The sequence below is a fragment of the Sus scrofa genome, chromosome 6 (genome assembly GCF_000003025.6).
Source record: "Sus scrofa isolate TJ Tabasco breed Duroc chromosome 6, Sscrofa11.1, whole genome shotgun sequence".
NCBI lineage: Eukaryota > Metazoa > Chordata > Mammalia > Artiodactyla > Suidae > Sus > Sus scrofa.
The window spans coordinates 108,472,632-108,488,699 of record NC_010448.4 but is presented as its reverse complement, the minus strand read 5'-3'; the positions used below and the strand labels follow the sequence as shown (position 1 = coordinate 108,488,699).

The 16,068-nt window shown below is 45.7% G+C and overlaps 1 protein-coding gene across 3 annotated transcripts in view; it reads left to right on the top strand.

The window, feature by feature from the left end:
- The window catches only part of ANKRD29 (ankyrin repeat domain 29), a 56,484-nt gene that overhangs the window by 28,895 nt on the left and 11,521 nt on the right, over positions 1–16,068 (top strand). Inside the window, exons 6-9 of one of the 3 annotated variants that reach the window (XM_021096183.1) lie at positions 645–743; positions 9,619–9,717; positions 11,513–11,608; positions 14,849–14,947. In XM_021096183.1, coding sequence (XP_020951842.1) covers positions 645–743; positions 9,619–9,717; positions 11,513–11,608; positions 14,849–14,947 — 393 coding nt within the window. The remainder of the gene's footprint in view (positions 1–644; positions 744–9,618; positions 9,718–11,512; positions 11,609–14,848; positions 14,948–16,068) is intronic. The other 2 variants (XM_021096184.1, XM_021096185.1) reach the window with 2 other exon arrangements.

Sequence of the window (16,068 nt, the reverse complement as noted above, 5' to 3'; positions counted from 1 at the left end):
TGTCATAAGCTCTGTGACAAAGATTTTGTTGAGTGAACAGACATTACATAGGTTGTAGCTCATCCTTATACAAATCTCTATTTTAAACATTACCTTTCAGCCTGACGTAGTGTGATGTTTCAGAATAATTCTTCAAAGAATAAAACACTAACCAAGCATGTGAAAAAAGTGGGGGGAGGGGGTGGAAATGGAAAATTGTTTTAAATCTGGGTTTTTTTTTTCATTTAAAAAAATTTTATTGACGTATAGTTGATTTACAATGTTGTGTTCATTTTTCCTGTCCTTGGATGTATTATTTTTATTTTTTTATTTATTTATTTTTGCTTTTTAGGGCCACACCTACGGCACATGAAAGTTCCCAGGCTAGGGGTTGAATAGGAGCCACAGCTGCCAGCCTACACCACAGTCACAGCAACGTGGGATCCGAGCTGCGTCTGTGACCTACACCACAGGTCACGGCAACACCAGATCCTTAATCCACTAAGCAAGGCCAGGGATCGAACCCGAAACCTCATGGATACTAGTCGGATTCCTTTCCACTGCCCCACAACGGGAACTCCCGAGTGTATTATTTTTAAATCAACTTTCTTTTAAAGTAAATGTGAAAGATGACTAGTTAACCTTTTCAACTTGTTCTCTGTCAGGATGGAGCCACTGCCCTCTTCTTAGCTGCCCAGGGGGGTTACTTGGATGTGATTCGACTATTGTTGTCTTCAGGAGCAAAAGTCAACCAGCCCAGGCAGGTAATGCTTGCGCGTGTGCGTGCAGAGATGGGTGGGGAGGACCCACCATCCTGCAGCAGCCCCTGCCTGAGATAACCCATCAGCTGTGGGTGTCTTAAAACCCTTTTGCCTCTGGATGAGAGTTCGTCTTGGATTAGGGTTTCTCCTGTTCTTTGCTCTGGGTCCACCCGAGAGCCTATGAAATCAGGCTGACATCACCATTCAGTACTTTTTTAACTCAGTGTTTGGTGTCTGAGGTCAAGTACATACTCTGTCACCTCCTATTCAAATAAAGGATGGCTGCACTGAGGTCAGGAGAGTAAGTTCACCTGCGACATAGGTAAATAGAGATGAGTCAGGTCACCTTGCCCCACCCAATCCCTCTGCTGATAGGCTGCCTTATCTCTATCCACCACTTCTTATGCTGTGCTGGAGAGGAGCCCGTGTGGTTGGAATCATAGGGGGGTTCTGCCCCTTCATCTCTCACAATTAAACACTATTGAGACTTCATTTACCATAAGCAAGGTTTTATCTGGCAAATCAATTAACTGATACTTAAAGGAACAGAACTACAAGGTGATGCAGGCCACATTTATAAATGGCAAAGAACCATCCAAATGTAAAGCATTAGAATTAGCTTCACTTTTACAGGAACTATTTCTCCACTAATTAGTTTTGTTTTTGTCCTTGTTCTTGTCTTTTTAGGGGCACACCCGTAGCATATGGAGATTCCCAGGCTAGGGGTCGAATCGGAGCTGTAGCCACTGGCCTACACCACAGCTACAGCAACCTGGGATCCAAGCTGCATCTGCAACCCTCAGCACAGCTCATGGCAACGCCGGATCCTTAACCCGCTGAGCGAGGCCAGGGATCAAACCTCCGTGCTCATGGTTGCTAGTCAGATGCGTTTCCACTGAGCCACAACAGGAACTCCCAGCACTCATTAGTTTTTAACAAAACATTTCAGATTAAGGTAACATTATTTTAAATGTAGTTTTCTAGGGAAAAGTCAAGCTGATAACTTACCAGTAGATGACAGGCAGGCAGATTGCCACTGTAACATGGTGTGATCAGAGAAGGCCTGTGTGCTCCTGTGAGTGAGTAGCCACAGGAACTTTAAGGCAGTCTGAGCTCTTGGCCACAGGCTTCTTCAGCCTGTAGACATCCAAGTGCATAAGGAACCTGAGAAAAGAAAGAACCTTTGGGTAGAGTGGATTTGAGGTCAGGAATCCTGAATTCTAGATCCATCTCTGGTGGCTACCACGGCTCGGGAACTTGCACATTAAACCCAAGAAGTTAAAGAGTAAACCAGCAGTGCCTTGGTAGCCCTTAGCTGTGTTGGTTCTGGTTCCAGTAACTAGCTGTGTGGTTTTGAATAAGTAACTCCACCTCTCTGGATCTCTCTTCTTTCATCTGAAAATTAGAAGACTGGACAGAATGATCCGATAATACCTTCAAGGTCCCAAATTGTTGATGATTGTTTTATTCAGTGTTCAATCTGCATTTCATGAGCGCTTGCCATGTGCCAGACACTGGCATGAAAGTAAAATCACATTTTTAGAATTTTAAAGATATTCTTAGGTTTGGAGGGCCCCAGGAATACTCCTGGGAAAGGAAGCTTTTAGAAAAAGTAGCACTTCCATACCTGCCAGTGGTGATATTTGGAGATTTTTCTTGTTGGTCCTTCTTATTTTGAAATTACTGATTGATTCTGAATCAGAGGCTTCATTTTATCAAAGTTAATGAAAAGAGTTAGCTATTTTTAGATTGTGTAGTTTGATTGGGAGGCTATTAGTGAGGGTACCACTGAATTTAGAAATGAGCAATTACCAAGATGATCAAATCTCTTTCTCTGTACATCTGGCACTTTGAAAAATCTGTTTGTAAAATAAATTGCTTTATTTGTATGTCGAAAGTATTGTTTGTGAAAAAAAACAAAAACAAAAACAAAAAAACCCCAGCTTGACATAACAGATAATATTTCAAATGTTGCCTGGATCACGTCCATTAAACCTAAATCGAGGGGTTCTCTTGTAGTGAATTAAAGAGCCAGTGTTGTCATTGTAGCACCTCTGGTCACTGCTGTGAGGAGGGTTGGATCCCTGGCTTGGGAACTTCCACGGTAAATTCAAGAAGTTAAAGAGTAAACCAGCAGTGCAGTGGTAGCCGCCACACACCCCAGCTGTTTCTCATTCCTCCAGAGTGAGAATAACCTGGTCAAATGGATGACCTGGTCTGGGAACAGGAGGACCCCGCCCTTGGGTCAAGGAGCAAGTGACATGCCTTTCCAAAGACTGCATCTAATGCAACTGCTTAGAACTGTGAGAGCCCAGCTCTGAAATGATTGTTATTTAGGAAGGGGTATTTTATAAGAATTGCTTTGCGGGGGGAAGGATGATGTGATGAGACTTCTTTCCTTTCATAGACTACACTAACCCCTTTGTACCTTCAAACCATAATCTTTTTATTGCCTTCCATAAGCGTATAGGTTATCTAGTCAGGTCAGAGTGGTTCACGTTATGTCTTCTCTAAAAGAGTAAACTGCATATTTAATTCCATTCCAAGAAAACAAGACATGTCAGAAATACAGCAAAAGTGATACCAATCCCACTGACTTTGTCACACATTATGAATAGGTTTTTTTGGGTTTTTTTTAAGAAAGCCTAATTAAAAGTTTCTAGGAAGTTCCCCTAGCTCATCGGGTTAAGAACCCAATACAGTGTCTATAAGGATGTGGCTTCAGTCCCTGCCCTCACTCAGTGGGTTACGGATCCAGCATTGCTGTGAGCTGCGATGTAAGTCGTAGATGTGGCTCAGATCCTACACTGCTGTGGCTGTGGTGTGGGCTGGCATGTGTAGCTCCTATTCGACCCCTAGCCTGGGAACTTCCGTATGCACAGGTGCGGCCCTAAGAAGAAAAAAGAATCCCTGCAAAACTCTTCATGCAGTGGCCAGTACCTAGGCACCTCGTAAATGTGAGATATCACTGTTACCATTATGATTTCTGTTCCATTCAGGCCTTCCTGGAATAGGAAACCCATCCAAATTCAAGGCTGCTCTGTTTCTCTCAGAGTCCAAGTGGTCTCTGTCATCTCAAAGTTCCTTCTTGTCTTTCTTTCTGTTTTCAACTCCTTTTTATTTTGATCAGCGTCCTCTGCCTACTTATCTTATATGTGGTCCCCAGTGTACAGGTCAGACTCCCAAACTCTTAGAGTAGTTATGTCATGGTTGCAGCTTGTCCTTGTCCCCCAGGCCACAGTGGACTGGCTGGCCTGCCCATCCTTGGTCTGATCGTGGGGAGAGTGGGCCTGAGTGGGCAATTCAGGCATCTGGTAACATCCTTTACAGACGTATTTGCTGGGCCAAGGACACAGAGCAGATGGACACAGTAATAAGAAATGGGCTCCAGGTCAGGGCTCCAGGGCTGGTAGCAAAGTTGTCTCCATATTGAACCCCCTCTGTTCCTAATTTGGTTTCATACCTCTTGAATCCCCAACTTAGAATAGAATTGGTCCCCAGCAGTTGTTGTCTGGCTTGAGCCTGCAGGTGAAGTAGCCTAAGTGAGATTCTGGAAGGCAGTAGAAGCAGGCCTGGTGCCACTTAATATACTCATTGTCATGGAAGAGAGTGGTTTTATGGTTTTCATTCTTTTTTTCTAAATCATCCCTAGGAGCCCAAGTGAGGCCAAAGAAAATTTAGTCTCTCTGGAGTTGCTGTTGTGGCACAGTGGAAACGAATCCAGCTAGTAACCATGAGGTTGCAGATTCGATCCCTGGCCTCACGCAATGGGTTAAGGATCTTGGCGTTGCCGTGAGCTGTGGCGTAGGTCGAAGACACGGCTCAGATCCCCCGTTGCTGTGACTGTGGTGTAGGCCGGCAGCTGCAGCTCCGATTCGACCCCCAGCCTGGGAACCACCATATGCCGCGGGCGTGGCCCTCAAAAACAAGCAAGAAAAGAAAATGTAGTCTCTAATACAAGTTACATCATGTACTTCATCTCTTGCTGTGACCACACTATAAAAATATATTAGAGGGTACTGGAAAATATCATCCAGATGAAATGAGGGAATAACAGCTGGAAGGAAAAGTCCCCTGTTTAACCAGCCATCAGGTACTAGAAGCCTTTGTCAATCCTGCTGTTTGGCCTTCAGCCACTGTGGAAACCCTCCAGGCTTGGGGAACTCACTACCTCATTAGCATATTTAGTCTTTAACGAGCCCTCATTATCATTTCTTTCCTACAGTCAGCCAGTGAATCAATCACTTGGTATGCAAAATAAGTCTAAACCCATTTCTGCTTGGTATAGACATAAATAGTAAATGACAGCTATCAAAATCCCTCTGAATCCCATCTTACTCAAATTAAATGTTCTGTTGCTTTAAAAAAAAAAAAAAGTGCTGTTGAGGCTGTAACTTCTATTTTGTGATGATTTCTTTGATTTTATTTACTTTAAAAGTATATAATTTTGTCAGGAAGTATTTTAAAACATTTTCAGTTTTTTGCCTACTCCACTTCTCTCTACAATAAAGGAGTTAAATTGACTTTATTTCCATCATTTTTATTATGAAATCGTCCTCACAGTGAAGATTCGATTATAATAGAAGGAAAAAGTATGAGAAAAGAGGAATTGAGGTGTACAGAAGAGGAAAATCTCTCTTTTAGATAATCAACTGATAAATAATTTGATCTGATGATAATGCTCTAATTCACATTCAACTTGCTGGGTTCAAAAATGAACTTTGGGAGTTCCCGTTGTGGCTCAGTGGTTAACAAATCCGACTAGGAACCATGAGATTGCGGGTTCAATCCCTGGCCTCTCAGTGGGTTAAGGATCCAGCGTTGCCGTGAGCTGTCGTGTGGGTCACAGACTTGGCTCAGATCCTGAGTTGCTGTGGCTGTGGCGTAGGCCCGTGGCTATAGCTCCGATTAGACCCCTAGTCTGGGAACCTCCATATGCCTCGGGGAGTGGCCCAAGAAATGCAAAAAAAAAAAAAAAAAAAAAAAAGAACTTTGGAGTTCTCCGTCTTGGCTCAGTGGCTTACTAAACCAACTAGTATCTGTGAGGATGCCTTGCTCAGTGGGTTAAGGATCCTGTGTTGCCATGAGTTATGGTGCAGGTCGCAGATTCAGGTCAGATCTGGCATTGCTGTGGCTGCGGTGTAGGCCAGCAGCTGTGGCTCCAATTTGACCCCTAGTCTGGGAACTTCCGTATGCCTCGGGTGTAGCCCTAAAGCAAAAAAAAAAAAAAAAAAAAAATCTGCTTTGGAGAAGTAAGCACCAGTAATGAAATACACAGGTTTCCCCCAAATCTCATTGTTCTAATCATTCCTGCTGCCTGCTCAGTCAGTTATCTTACAGGGTAACTGGGAGAATCAAATTAAGTAAACCATATGAAATGCGTTGTAAACAAAAGTACAGTTTGTTACTTCCTGTCTTTCATGATAAATAATATTCAGATTCAATTATTATGTTCTAAGCATCTGTCAGCCAGTCCTCGTGTTCAGCGCATTTCTATCTGTTTTCTCCTTCACGTGTTTCTCTGTGAGGCTGGTATTTTTGCAGAAGCGGCCACTGAGGCGCAGAGGGATTTACCTAAGTTCTTATAACCAGGACGTGGTGACTTCTTTTTCCATCTGCTATGACTATTGCAGTGACGGTGATAATATTTGAGTGTTAGCATTAGTGTTAAAATAATAACATAGCTCCCAATATAGCACCTCTCAGCACTTTTCCACACATCAGTGTCAATTAGTAGAATTTCACTAAAAACAGCCAAACCCTTGGAAATCACGGGGAACAGTCTGGGGCTGCCTTTCCTTGCCTGCCCTCTGGTGGTGATATCGACAAAGAACAAATGAACCCAGAGTGAGCGGGAGAGGAAAGAAAACGCATTGGTACCTGAGCTCTGAAAAGGGCTGTGGAGCCCAGACTAGTCTCTCCTGGCTTCTGGGGTCCCACACGCACCCCGTGGGCTGCAGCCAGCTGGGTTTCCCACCTTGCTTGAGCCAGCCACCCCTGTACACACCACTGTGACCGGAAATGTTCTTCCTTCTCCATGGAAGGCCCTTCCCTCCTCTCTCTCCTGGCAAAATCCTGCTCCTCCCTTGAGACCCAGCTCAGATCCCACCCATCCGCGAAGCTGACCCTGTAGCCTCCAGGTGGTAAGAAGGTCCCTCTCCTGGTTCATCATGGGCATTTTTGTCTGTATTGTGATACCACAATTGTACTAAAATGTCCACATCTCTTCTCCACTAGACAGCATTCCTTTGAGAACAGAAACCGTGTCTCGTTTTTAGCACTCTCCCCAAGACTTAGAAGATGCTTAATAACTGTTGGGTGTTTGAATGAATGAATGATTGGTTATGTCCTGAATTGGGAGAATCAAATTAAACAATGAATGAAGAAGTGCTTTGTAAATTCAAAGTACAGGTGGAGGTATTATTTATATTGCTGATGATAAAGGACATTCGGATTCAGGCCTATGTCTAAGAGGCCCTTGTAAGAGCATAAAGTAGGTCAAGGTATTCAGCCTTCGTCCATCCTTTGTTCCAGCTCCTCGCCCCCCATACCTCTCCCAAGACACAGCCGTGCCAAATCCTCCCCTCAGCCCCTCTAGGAGTCCTTCTAGACTCCTGATCTGCCATCATCCGCCACCTTGCTCAAAGGTCTTCATCCTCTGTCCCTTTGCCAGGACAGCAGTGGGCAATGACCCTGTGCCTGCTGCAGGGGACACGCTGGAGCTGAAATCATATCCTCCAAGATCAAGTGAAACCAGATTCTGTAACTGAATCACCTTGCTCTTCAGCCCACATTCCACTGATGAGTATTTCAGTCCTATCTGACTAAGGCAGTCTCCTTGGGCCTGATAACCTTAATTACCTCAATTAGGTCTGGATTCTCCATCCTCCTGCCCTTCTCTCCAAGTGACCTAAGTTCTCGGAGGCCAGGCTATTACCTTGGCCTTGGGGTGGAGATGGGTTGCTCGTGTCTGCTCCCTGCGCTGGCTTGTCAGCCTCTCGGGTCCCTGAGCATCCTACACAGGTACCCTGAAAGCACAGCTTGTCCACCCTATGCCAGCCCTGCCATCGTCAGTGTTCCTGTGGCTTTATCTCCTCATCCCAGGCTTATCCCAGGCCCGTGTTTACCCAGCACTTCTGATCTCCCACAGGCAGGGGGGGGCTCCTGGGTGGAAGTGGACCCGGGGGTATTGGGGGCATGTCCCACATTGGCCCATATGACTCCCATGGCTATTTCTCTTCTGTCAATAAGGGGCTTGCAGCATTCCTGGGTTTCATCCCAAGAACGAAAGAGAAAGTCTTTCCCCTCTGGAATTCACCATAATTGATCTGGTTCTGGCAGTCTAGCTTACTCAACCCAGATTCCACCCAACGAGGCAGGAAAACAAAGACACTCATGATCCCCACCTCCTGCACTCCCTCTTTAGTGCCTCCCTCCATTATCCACCTGGGTTCTTTTTTTGGTTTTTTTGGTTTTTTTCTGTCTTTTTTAGGGACGCACCAGCAGCATATGGAGGTTCCCAGGCTAGGGGGTCTAATCAGAGCTGTAGCTGCCGGCCTACGCCAGAGTCACAGCAACACAGGATCCGAGCTGTGTCTGTGACCTACACCACAGCTCACAACCACACTGGATCCTTAACCCACTGAGCAAGGCCAGGGATCAGACCCGCAACCTCATGGTTCCTAGTCGGATTCGTTAACCACTGCGCCATGATGGGAACTCCCCACCTGGGTTCTTGAACTCTCTAATCAATAAAAACTGATAAGAGGCTAGACAAGAACTTCAGACAAGGCTTTATTGGACCTCGTGCTGGGGCAGGAGGGAGTGAAAACAAAAAAGAGATGCCCTTGCTCAGTCCCTGAGGGGTGGGCAGAGTGGCTTCTTAAATTGGGTGCGGGTGGGGGCAGATTGGTGGGTCCCGCCTGAGGAGTGGCTTAAGCAGTCTGCCTACCCCCTTAGTGGTGCTGTGTGCAGGGGTCATGAACAGTACCCCGATTTTGCTCCCAGCACCTCAAAAGTGGCATTTGGGCTTGGCCTTTCTGTGTCTTAACTGTTCCAACTGCACGTCTGCAATTATTTTTAGTCCCTTCGTCTCTTTGTATTCTGTTGCTCCAGACGTTTGCCCAGGTGCAGTCACTGCAGTAAAGGGTCCCAGGTCCCAGCCTGTCTCGCTTTCTACAGGAGAAAGATTTTCTATTTTTATTTCTGTCAAATCCTTCTCTGTCCCTTAGATGTTTCACCTTTTCCTCTCTGGAGCAACACACCTCACCTGCATGGCCTAGGGTCCAGAAAAAAGGGTGGTTGGGTGAATAATACACAGAAAGTATGAAAACTGGGGCTCTGCTAACACTGGCCAGTGCTCGGCACTTCCCAGAAGACACAGCATCACATTCTGCATAAAACTGTCCTCCCTGAAGACCACGTGGCTGTGGGGGGTTCTGGACCAGGGAGAAGAGTGGGAGAAATGTCTTTGGTTTTCTGACCCTCTGACCCTTACTGGAAGACACTGCCTCCTCTTCTGCAGGAATTAAGGGCATCCAGGAAGCAGGGCAAGGAGAACCCAGACAGGAGGAGTGTGTGTATGGGGGTGGTGGTGGGGTAGTTAGGGCAGGCTGGCTTCTCCTCCCTAGGTTTGTGGAGGTTCTGCCTGGGTGTTTGGTTCTGTGGGGACTGCACCCCTCTCGAGGGGGCAAAAGACCCTGTGGGGCAATGGTTTTTCTAAGCCAAGATCTGAATATTGGTAATTACCCAAGTAGTCCCGGCACTGACAAATGCCGGTCTATGTAGGTGGGTTCAAGTTGCCCTCGTCGCGTGTCATCCGGAGCTCTCACGGAGCGTTAACCTGCCGATCCATGCTCGCTGTGTCCTCTGCCCGCAGGATGGGACGGCGCCACTGTGGATTGCGTCGCAGATGGGCCACAGCGAGGTGGTGCGCGTGATGCTACTGCGTGGAGCCGACCGCGACGCCGCCCGGAACGTGAGTGTGGGGGACAGCTGCGCGCCGCGCGGGCTCGGGTGGTGGTGCCTTCCACGGAAGCCTTGACCTCCAGGTTGAACTCTGCTGAGAACATGCTGCTTTATTATCTCTTTAGCTCACCAGGGTTTGCTCCCAACCTCCACCCACCTTTTAGCGGGAAAACAGGGGGAAGGTCTGAATCAGTTGAAACCTAGCAAGTGCTGTTCAGTCTAAGGGGAAATGTTGAATTCCTAGGAGATCCTCCTCCACCTGAGATGACCTGGGAGGACTGGGGAGATAGGAGACCCAGCCTAGGCTGACCTTATCGGTGTGTCCGCAGCGGCTGCTGGTCCGCCTGGTGCTGCGCCTCCTGCTAGCCTCTGGGCAGCAGTGCAGCTGGCACACGGGATCTGTGGTTTGGGGTGTCCACATCCCCCACTGACCTTTGCTTAGCCTCAGTTGGAGTCACCTCACTCTGCCATTTTCTTTAACAGTATCTGGCCTTTTCACCCTTAATATTACCCTTGCCTATGTGACTCCCCCCCTCCCCTTCCAAGTCTGAGCCCAGAAAGAGGAAACCGGAAGACACACATACCACTAACCAGACTGCTTCTCTGCCCTCTTTCTCACTCTTTCGGTTTCTTCCCACAACCTCTGAGGTCAGAAAAGAAAAATCCTTTGTTCTCCTCTTCATCCTGATTCCAGCTAAACCTTTAGAGCAGACTGGGTGTTTCCTTTGCTGCAGGAGGATCCTGCCAGCAAAATCCTCCAAATTCAGCAGTGGATGTATTAAAGCAGAAGGGGAAACTGGAAGATCTCTTCTCAGGCCAGAAAAGGATGACAGGAGTTGAATATTAATTTGAACTTATCTTTGTCTTCTTTTCAATCTGTCCCCTCCCTACCCTCACCCCAGCACCACCACAGTCAAACAGGCACCTAGGGAAGACAAGACCAAGGGTGTATACAAGGGAAGGCAAAAGAAAAGGACATTAAAAATTTTAAAACAGTAGATACAGCTCAACAATTATTTAAATCATTAAAAAACAGTCCAGGGGTTCCTTTGTGGTGCAGCGGGTTAAGGATCCTGCATTGTCACTGCAGCGGGTCCAGTCACTGCTGGGCATGAGTTCAGACCCTGGCCCAAGGAACTTCCACATGCTGGGGGCACAGCCAAAAAAAAAAACAGTTCAGGAGTTCCTGTTGTGGCTCAACGGTAACGAACCCAACTAGTATCCATAAGGACGGGGGTTCGATCCCTGGCCTCGTTCAGTGGATTAAGGATCCAGCATTGCTGTGAGCTGTGGTGTAGGTCCCAGGTGCAGCTTGGATCCTGCGTTGCTGTGGTGTAGGCCAGCAGCTACAGCTACAATTCGACTCCTAGCCAGGAACTTCCAAGTGCCATGGGTGCTGCCCTAAAAAGAGGAAAAAAAAAAAAAACGTTCGACAATTTATTTCTAAGTTGTGAACTGCAGAGAGTGCCTCTTTAGTCCTTCAAGGTCCAAAAAATATCCTGTTGGAATTCCTCCTGTTCCTTACCCAATATCCTAAGGGACTAGAGGACCATGAATTCCCAAGTGGCAGGATTCTAAGGTGATGTAAGAAGTCCCATATTTTGTCTGGGATTCTTTCATGCAGCATTAACTGGTTAATATGGTCTAAAATGCTCTTAGATTGAGAGACGTTGCAGGTCTGTGAATTAGTTTACACATTTTGCTTCTTTCTGACAAGCATATTCCTGGTTCTCAATGAATACTTCATCCTTAGCCAATACACACCTGTGTTGATAAGCAACTTTTCTTTTCCTCCCTCTGTAAAGGATGGTACAACAGCGTTATTGAAGGCAGCCAACAAAGGGTATAATAATGTTATAGAGGAGCTGCTGAAATTCTCACCTACCCTCGGTATTTTGAAGGTAAGACCTATGGAGAAATTTTACCCATCTCCAAAAGAGACAGGTTAGAAACTAAGACACTGGTGCTTGAGGACTAGAGTAGAATCTGGGTATCATTTGCATGATTAGCTGAATTGAGAGAACATACCTACAACTTCTTAATGTTGGAGGTTGCCTGGCACTGATAGAAATCAGAAGGTAATAAAAGGTGTGAGCCAGAGTCTATAGGTACCTAGTTTTCTAGGGGAAAAAAAAATTAGAATGTAGTAATGAAATTACTAAATTGGAAAGTCAACCGTATTGATCTATCATTGGAAGATTTGTGAAATCCTCCACAAGTCATGAAAGACATGATTTATGTGCCATGCTACGTGAGGAACAGGTACTCCCATTGCTTCTCTTTGTGATCTGGAGCAAAGATCCACACTGTTAACTTAGATGGAATAAAATAAGCCTCAAACATCTGGACACCTCAGCAAATGTGTCATTCTGGAGGGCTGGGTCCTCCAGAAAACGGAGCCCTGAAACTCTTTAAGTTGTAATCATTTTGGATAAAAATATTTATAAACAAGAATATCTACCAGAGATTGACAATCTTTTTCAATAAAGGACCAGATACCAAATATTTTAGGCTTTGTGAGCCGTACAGTCTATGTTGGAACTGCTCCACTCAGCTGTTTTAGAAAGAAAACAGCCATAGAAAATAGGACAACAAAAAGTGTGGCTGCATCCAGTAAAACATTTCTCAGCACTAATGAATCTGAGTAGTATCCATGAGGATGCGGGTTCAATCCCTGGCCTTGCTCCTGGGTTAGGGATCCAGTGTTGCCGTGAGCTGTGGCGTAGGCCGGCAGCTGCAGCCCTGATTTGACCCCTAGCCCAGGAACTTCCATCTGCCGAGGGTGCAGCCCTAAAAAGACAAAAACAAACAAAAACTTGTGGACATTGTGTTTCTGAAATGTCATATTTTCACATTACAAAATAGTCTTTTAACTTCTTAAATTCTGAGCGTGTCAAGATGTAGAAAAATAGGTGATGGGGGGTCGGCTTAATTTGGCCTGAGGCCTGTAGTTTGCTGACTCCTGGTGTACACTCTCTTGTTTTGTTAAATAGAGGACACCCAGCCTGTTCTAAACTTGGGACAGCAGTTTAGGTACTTTTGAGGTTTACTGACATGTCTAAGGTCTCCTTGCTCTTGGAGTTCCCATTGTGGTGCAGCAGAAACGAATCCAACTAGGAACCATGAGGTTGCAGATTCAATCCCTGGCCTCACTCAGTGGGTTAAAGATCTGGCATTGCTGTGGCTGTGGAGTACACCGGCAGCTGTAGTTCTGATTAGACCCCCCAGCCTGGGAACCTCCATATGCCGCAGGCGTGGCCATAAAAGGACCAAAGACAAAAAATAAAAATAAATAGTCTCCTTGCCCTTAAATGACCCCAGAAACTTTTTGGATGCCTTGTATCTGATTTTCATATGTTTATGCTCCATTGTAGCTGTCAGCTGGGACAGAGCTGCTGTGGTGGGTGTCCTGGCCCTTCCTGCCTCAGTGAGCTAATTCCAATCTTGGAAGTGAGAAATCTGTACTTTTTAAATATTGTTTGGAAAGAAAGAATAAACAGTCTATGAAAGTAAATTCTCTGTGAATAAAAGAAATGAGCTTCACAAATGGACTTTTCAGGAGTTCCTACTGCGGTGCAATAGGTTAATGATCCAGCTTGTCTCTGTAGATATGCAGGTTTGATCCCTAGCCTGGCGCTGTGGGTTAAGGATTTAATCCCTGGCTCAGGAATTGCCGTACATCTCGAGTGTGTTGCTGAAGCTGTGATAGAGTTTGCAGCTGTGGCTCAGATTTAATCCCTGGCTCTGGAATTGCCATACATCTCGAGTGTGGCTGAAAAAGAAGAAAAAAGAAAAGTAATGGACATTCCAATATCTAGTCTTGTTTCTAACAGCTCTTTTTTGGCTCTTTTTTTTTATTGTTAGCCATGTTGCACTTAGGCAAAGTTGGTAGGTTGGTTAGGATTTAGATAAGTGAGCTGTTACCAGATAGTGTATTGCCACACATGGCAAACATGGAAAACTGCTACTTTGCTGGAATTTTTCTCCGGGTATGTTTCACTTGCCTAAAAAAATCAGAAAGTGTCATATATATATATATGTGTGTGTGTGTGTGTGTGTGTGTGTGTGTGTGTGTGTGTGTGTGTGTGTATATGTATATATGTATATGTATATATGTATATGTATATATGTATACATGTATATATATGTATATGTGTATGTATATATATATATATATATACACACATACACGCGAAGTAGTTAATTTGAAAGCTAAGCTTACACTTAGGTACTATTCATAGACATACGTACCTTCCAGAACAGATGGCTTATGACTACCTATCTTTTTTGTTGTTGTTATTTCAGAGTGTGTGTGTGTGTGTGTGTGTGTGCGTGTGTGTTTTGGCGTTGCCCACAACATATGGAAGTTCCCAGGCCAGGGCTCAAACCCACAACACAGCAAGGACCCAAGCTGCTGCAGACAATGCCAGATCTTTAACCCGCTATGCCACAAGGAAACTCTTGCCCATCTTTCTTTTATTAGGTTTGTTATCATCTCTTCTCCCCTTCCAAAATCCAACTGCATGCAGCTGCTTCCTTTATTTCAATAAATATTTACAGAAAATTTCATAAAATGTCAGCCACCTTCCCCTAGGCCCTTCTTTACCTGGAAATGCTCCAACTCAGAGCTGGGGGTGGGGTGGTCCTCACCTCACCAACTCTTACTCTTAAGCCCTGTAACTATCCTGCCCACCCGTGTGGGCAGAGCGTGTGCAGCTGGGCTGAGGGCTCTCCGGGAGGTGAGCTGGCTGAGCCTCCAGCCTTGCAGGGAGTGTGCTCCCCAAAAGCACAAAGACTCTAAGGGAAAAAAGACATGTTTGACATATAGCACTGTTATTTTGCCCACAGCAAGTTCTAATGCATCTACAACAACAAACCACGTGAGCATGAAGTCATGTGCACACTGGGCAGATCTCTTATTTCACTTACAAAAGGATGTTGGCAGTATTTATACTGACTAACTGCAATGTCCTTGAGGACACTGTATTGGGTGCTGACATGACTTTGAAAGGGAGGATAAGGATGAGCAAGGCTCCAGCATTACAGGTGCATCACTCAGGCTGGTCCATGAAGAAAGCCAAGCCGAGTGCTGATTCCTGGGAGCTCTTTCTCCCCTGACCCACAATGTCATTTTCTCCTAGAATGGGACCTCGGCGCTCCATGCGGCAGTGCTCAGCGGGAACATTAAGACAGTCGCGCTGCTCCTGGAAGCAGGGGCGGACCCAGCACTGAGAAACAAGGTACTGTCTTAGTCATCTTTCTCCCACTATCAGGCGCCTGTGCAGAGAAATCAGGCAGCGTCTTCCAAAGCCAAGACAACATCTTTCTCTGGCCTCAGTCACTACCTTCACACTTGGGCACAGGAAGGGCATAAAATGCTGTCATTGGTAGGTTACAAGTGAGCCGTGCATTTGGACCCAGAGGATTATATTAAAATCCCCATATCATCCATGATTTTCAGGATGCCAAGAGTCTCTGATGTCCTATCATCAGAGAAGTGTAATAAGTGTCAGAGTTCCAGTAGTTTTACCAGCAACCTCTGTCCGTTGAGTTACTCATGGTAGAGAATTGCCTGTGCTCTTTGGTGACAGTGTGGGGAAGATACTGCTCTTATGTTGTTAACAGGACTTTGCCTCACTGTTCCAAAACCAACCTATATGTTTTCACAGCTCAGAATTCTTCTTAGGTTCCCATAAAGCCAAACTTAGAAGTGGGAGGATGCCCAGTAACCACAGGAAAAAAATGATTGTGTTGTATTCCCTCCCCCTCGACATCTGCATAAGCAGACAAATGCAGGGACGGGGGGCGGCAGAGTAGCCCAGGAGAAAACACACTAAACTACTAACTTTTGCAGAAGGAAGCGGGGTGGGTGCTTATTAATAGGGAAGGATATGAAAAGCAATTTTCATTTTATACTTATATACTGTTTGAGAGGTTTTGGCAGGGGGTGTTGGCTGTGCCTGTGGCATGCGGAAGTTCCCAGGCCAGGAATCAAACCCACGCTACAGCAGTGACCTGAGCCACAGCAGTGACCTGAGTCACAGCAGTGACAATGCCAAATCCCTAACCACTAAGCCACTAAGGAACTCCCTGTTTGAGTTTTTATAAGCATCTATTACTGTGTTAGATTTTATTAATAATAAAACCAAAAACATAGCATTTCATGATCCTTTGAAAAGAAACCATTAAGAGATGCAATTAGGAGTGTCCGCTGTGGCACAGTGGATGAAGAATCCCACTGCAGTGGCCCAGGTCCCTGTGGAGATAAGGGTTCAATCCCCAGCCCAGCACAGTGAGTTAGAGGATCTGGTGTAGGCAACTGTGGCTTGGATCAATCCCCGGCCCAGGGATTTCCATATGC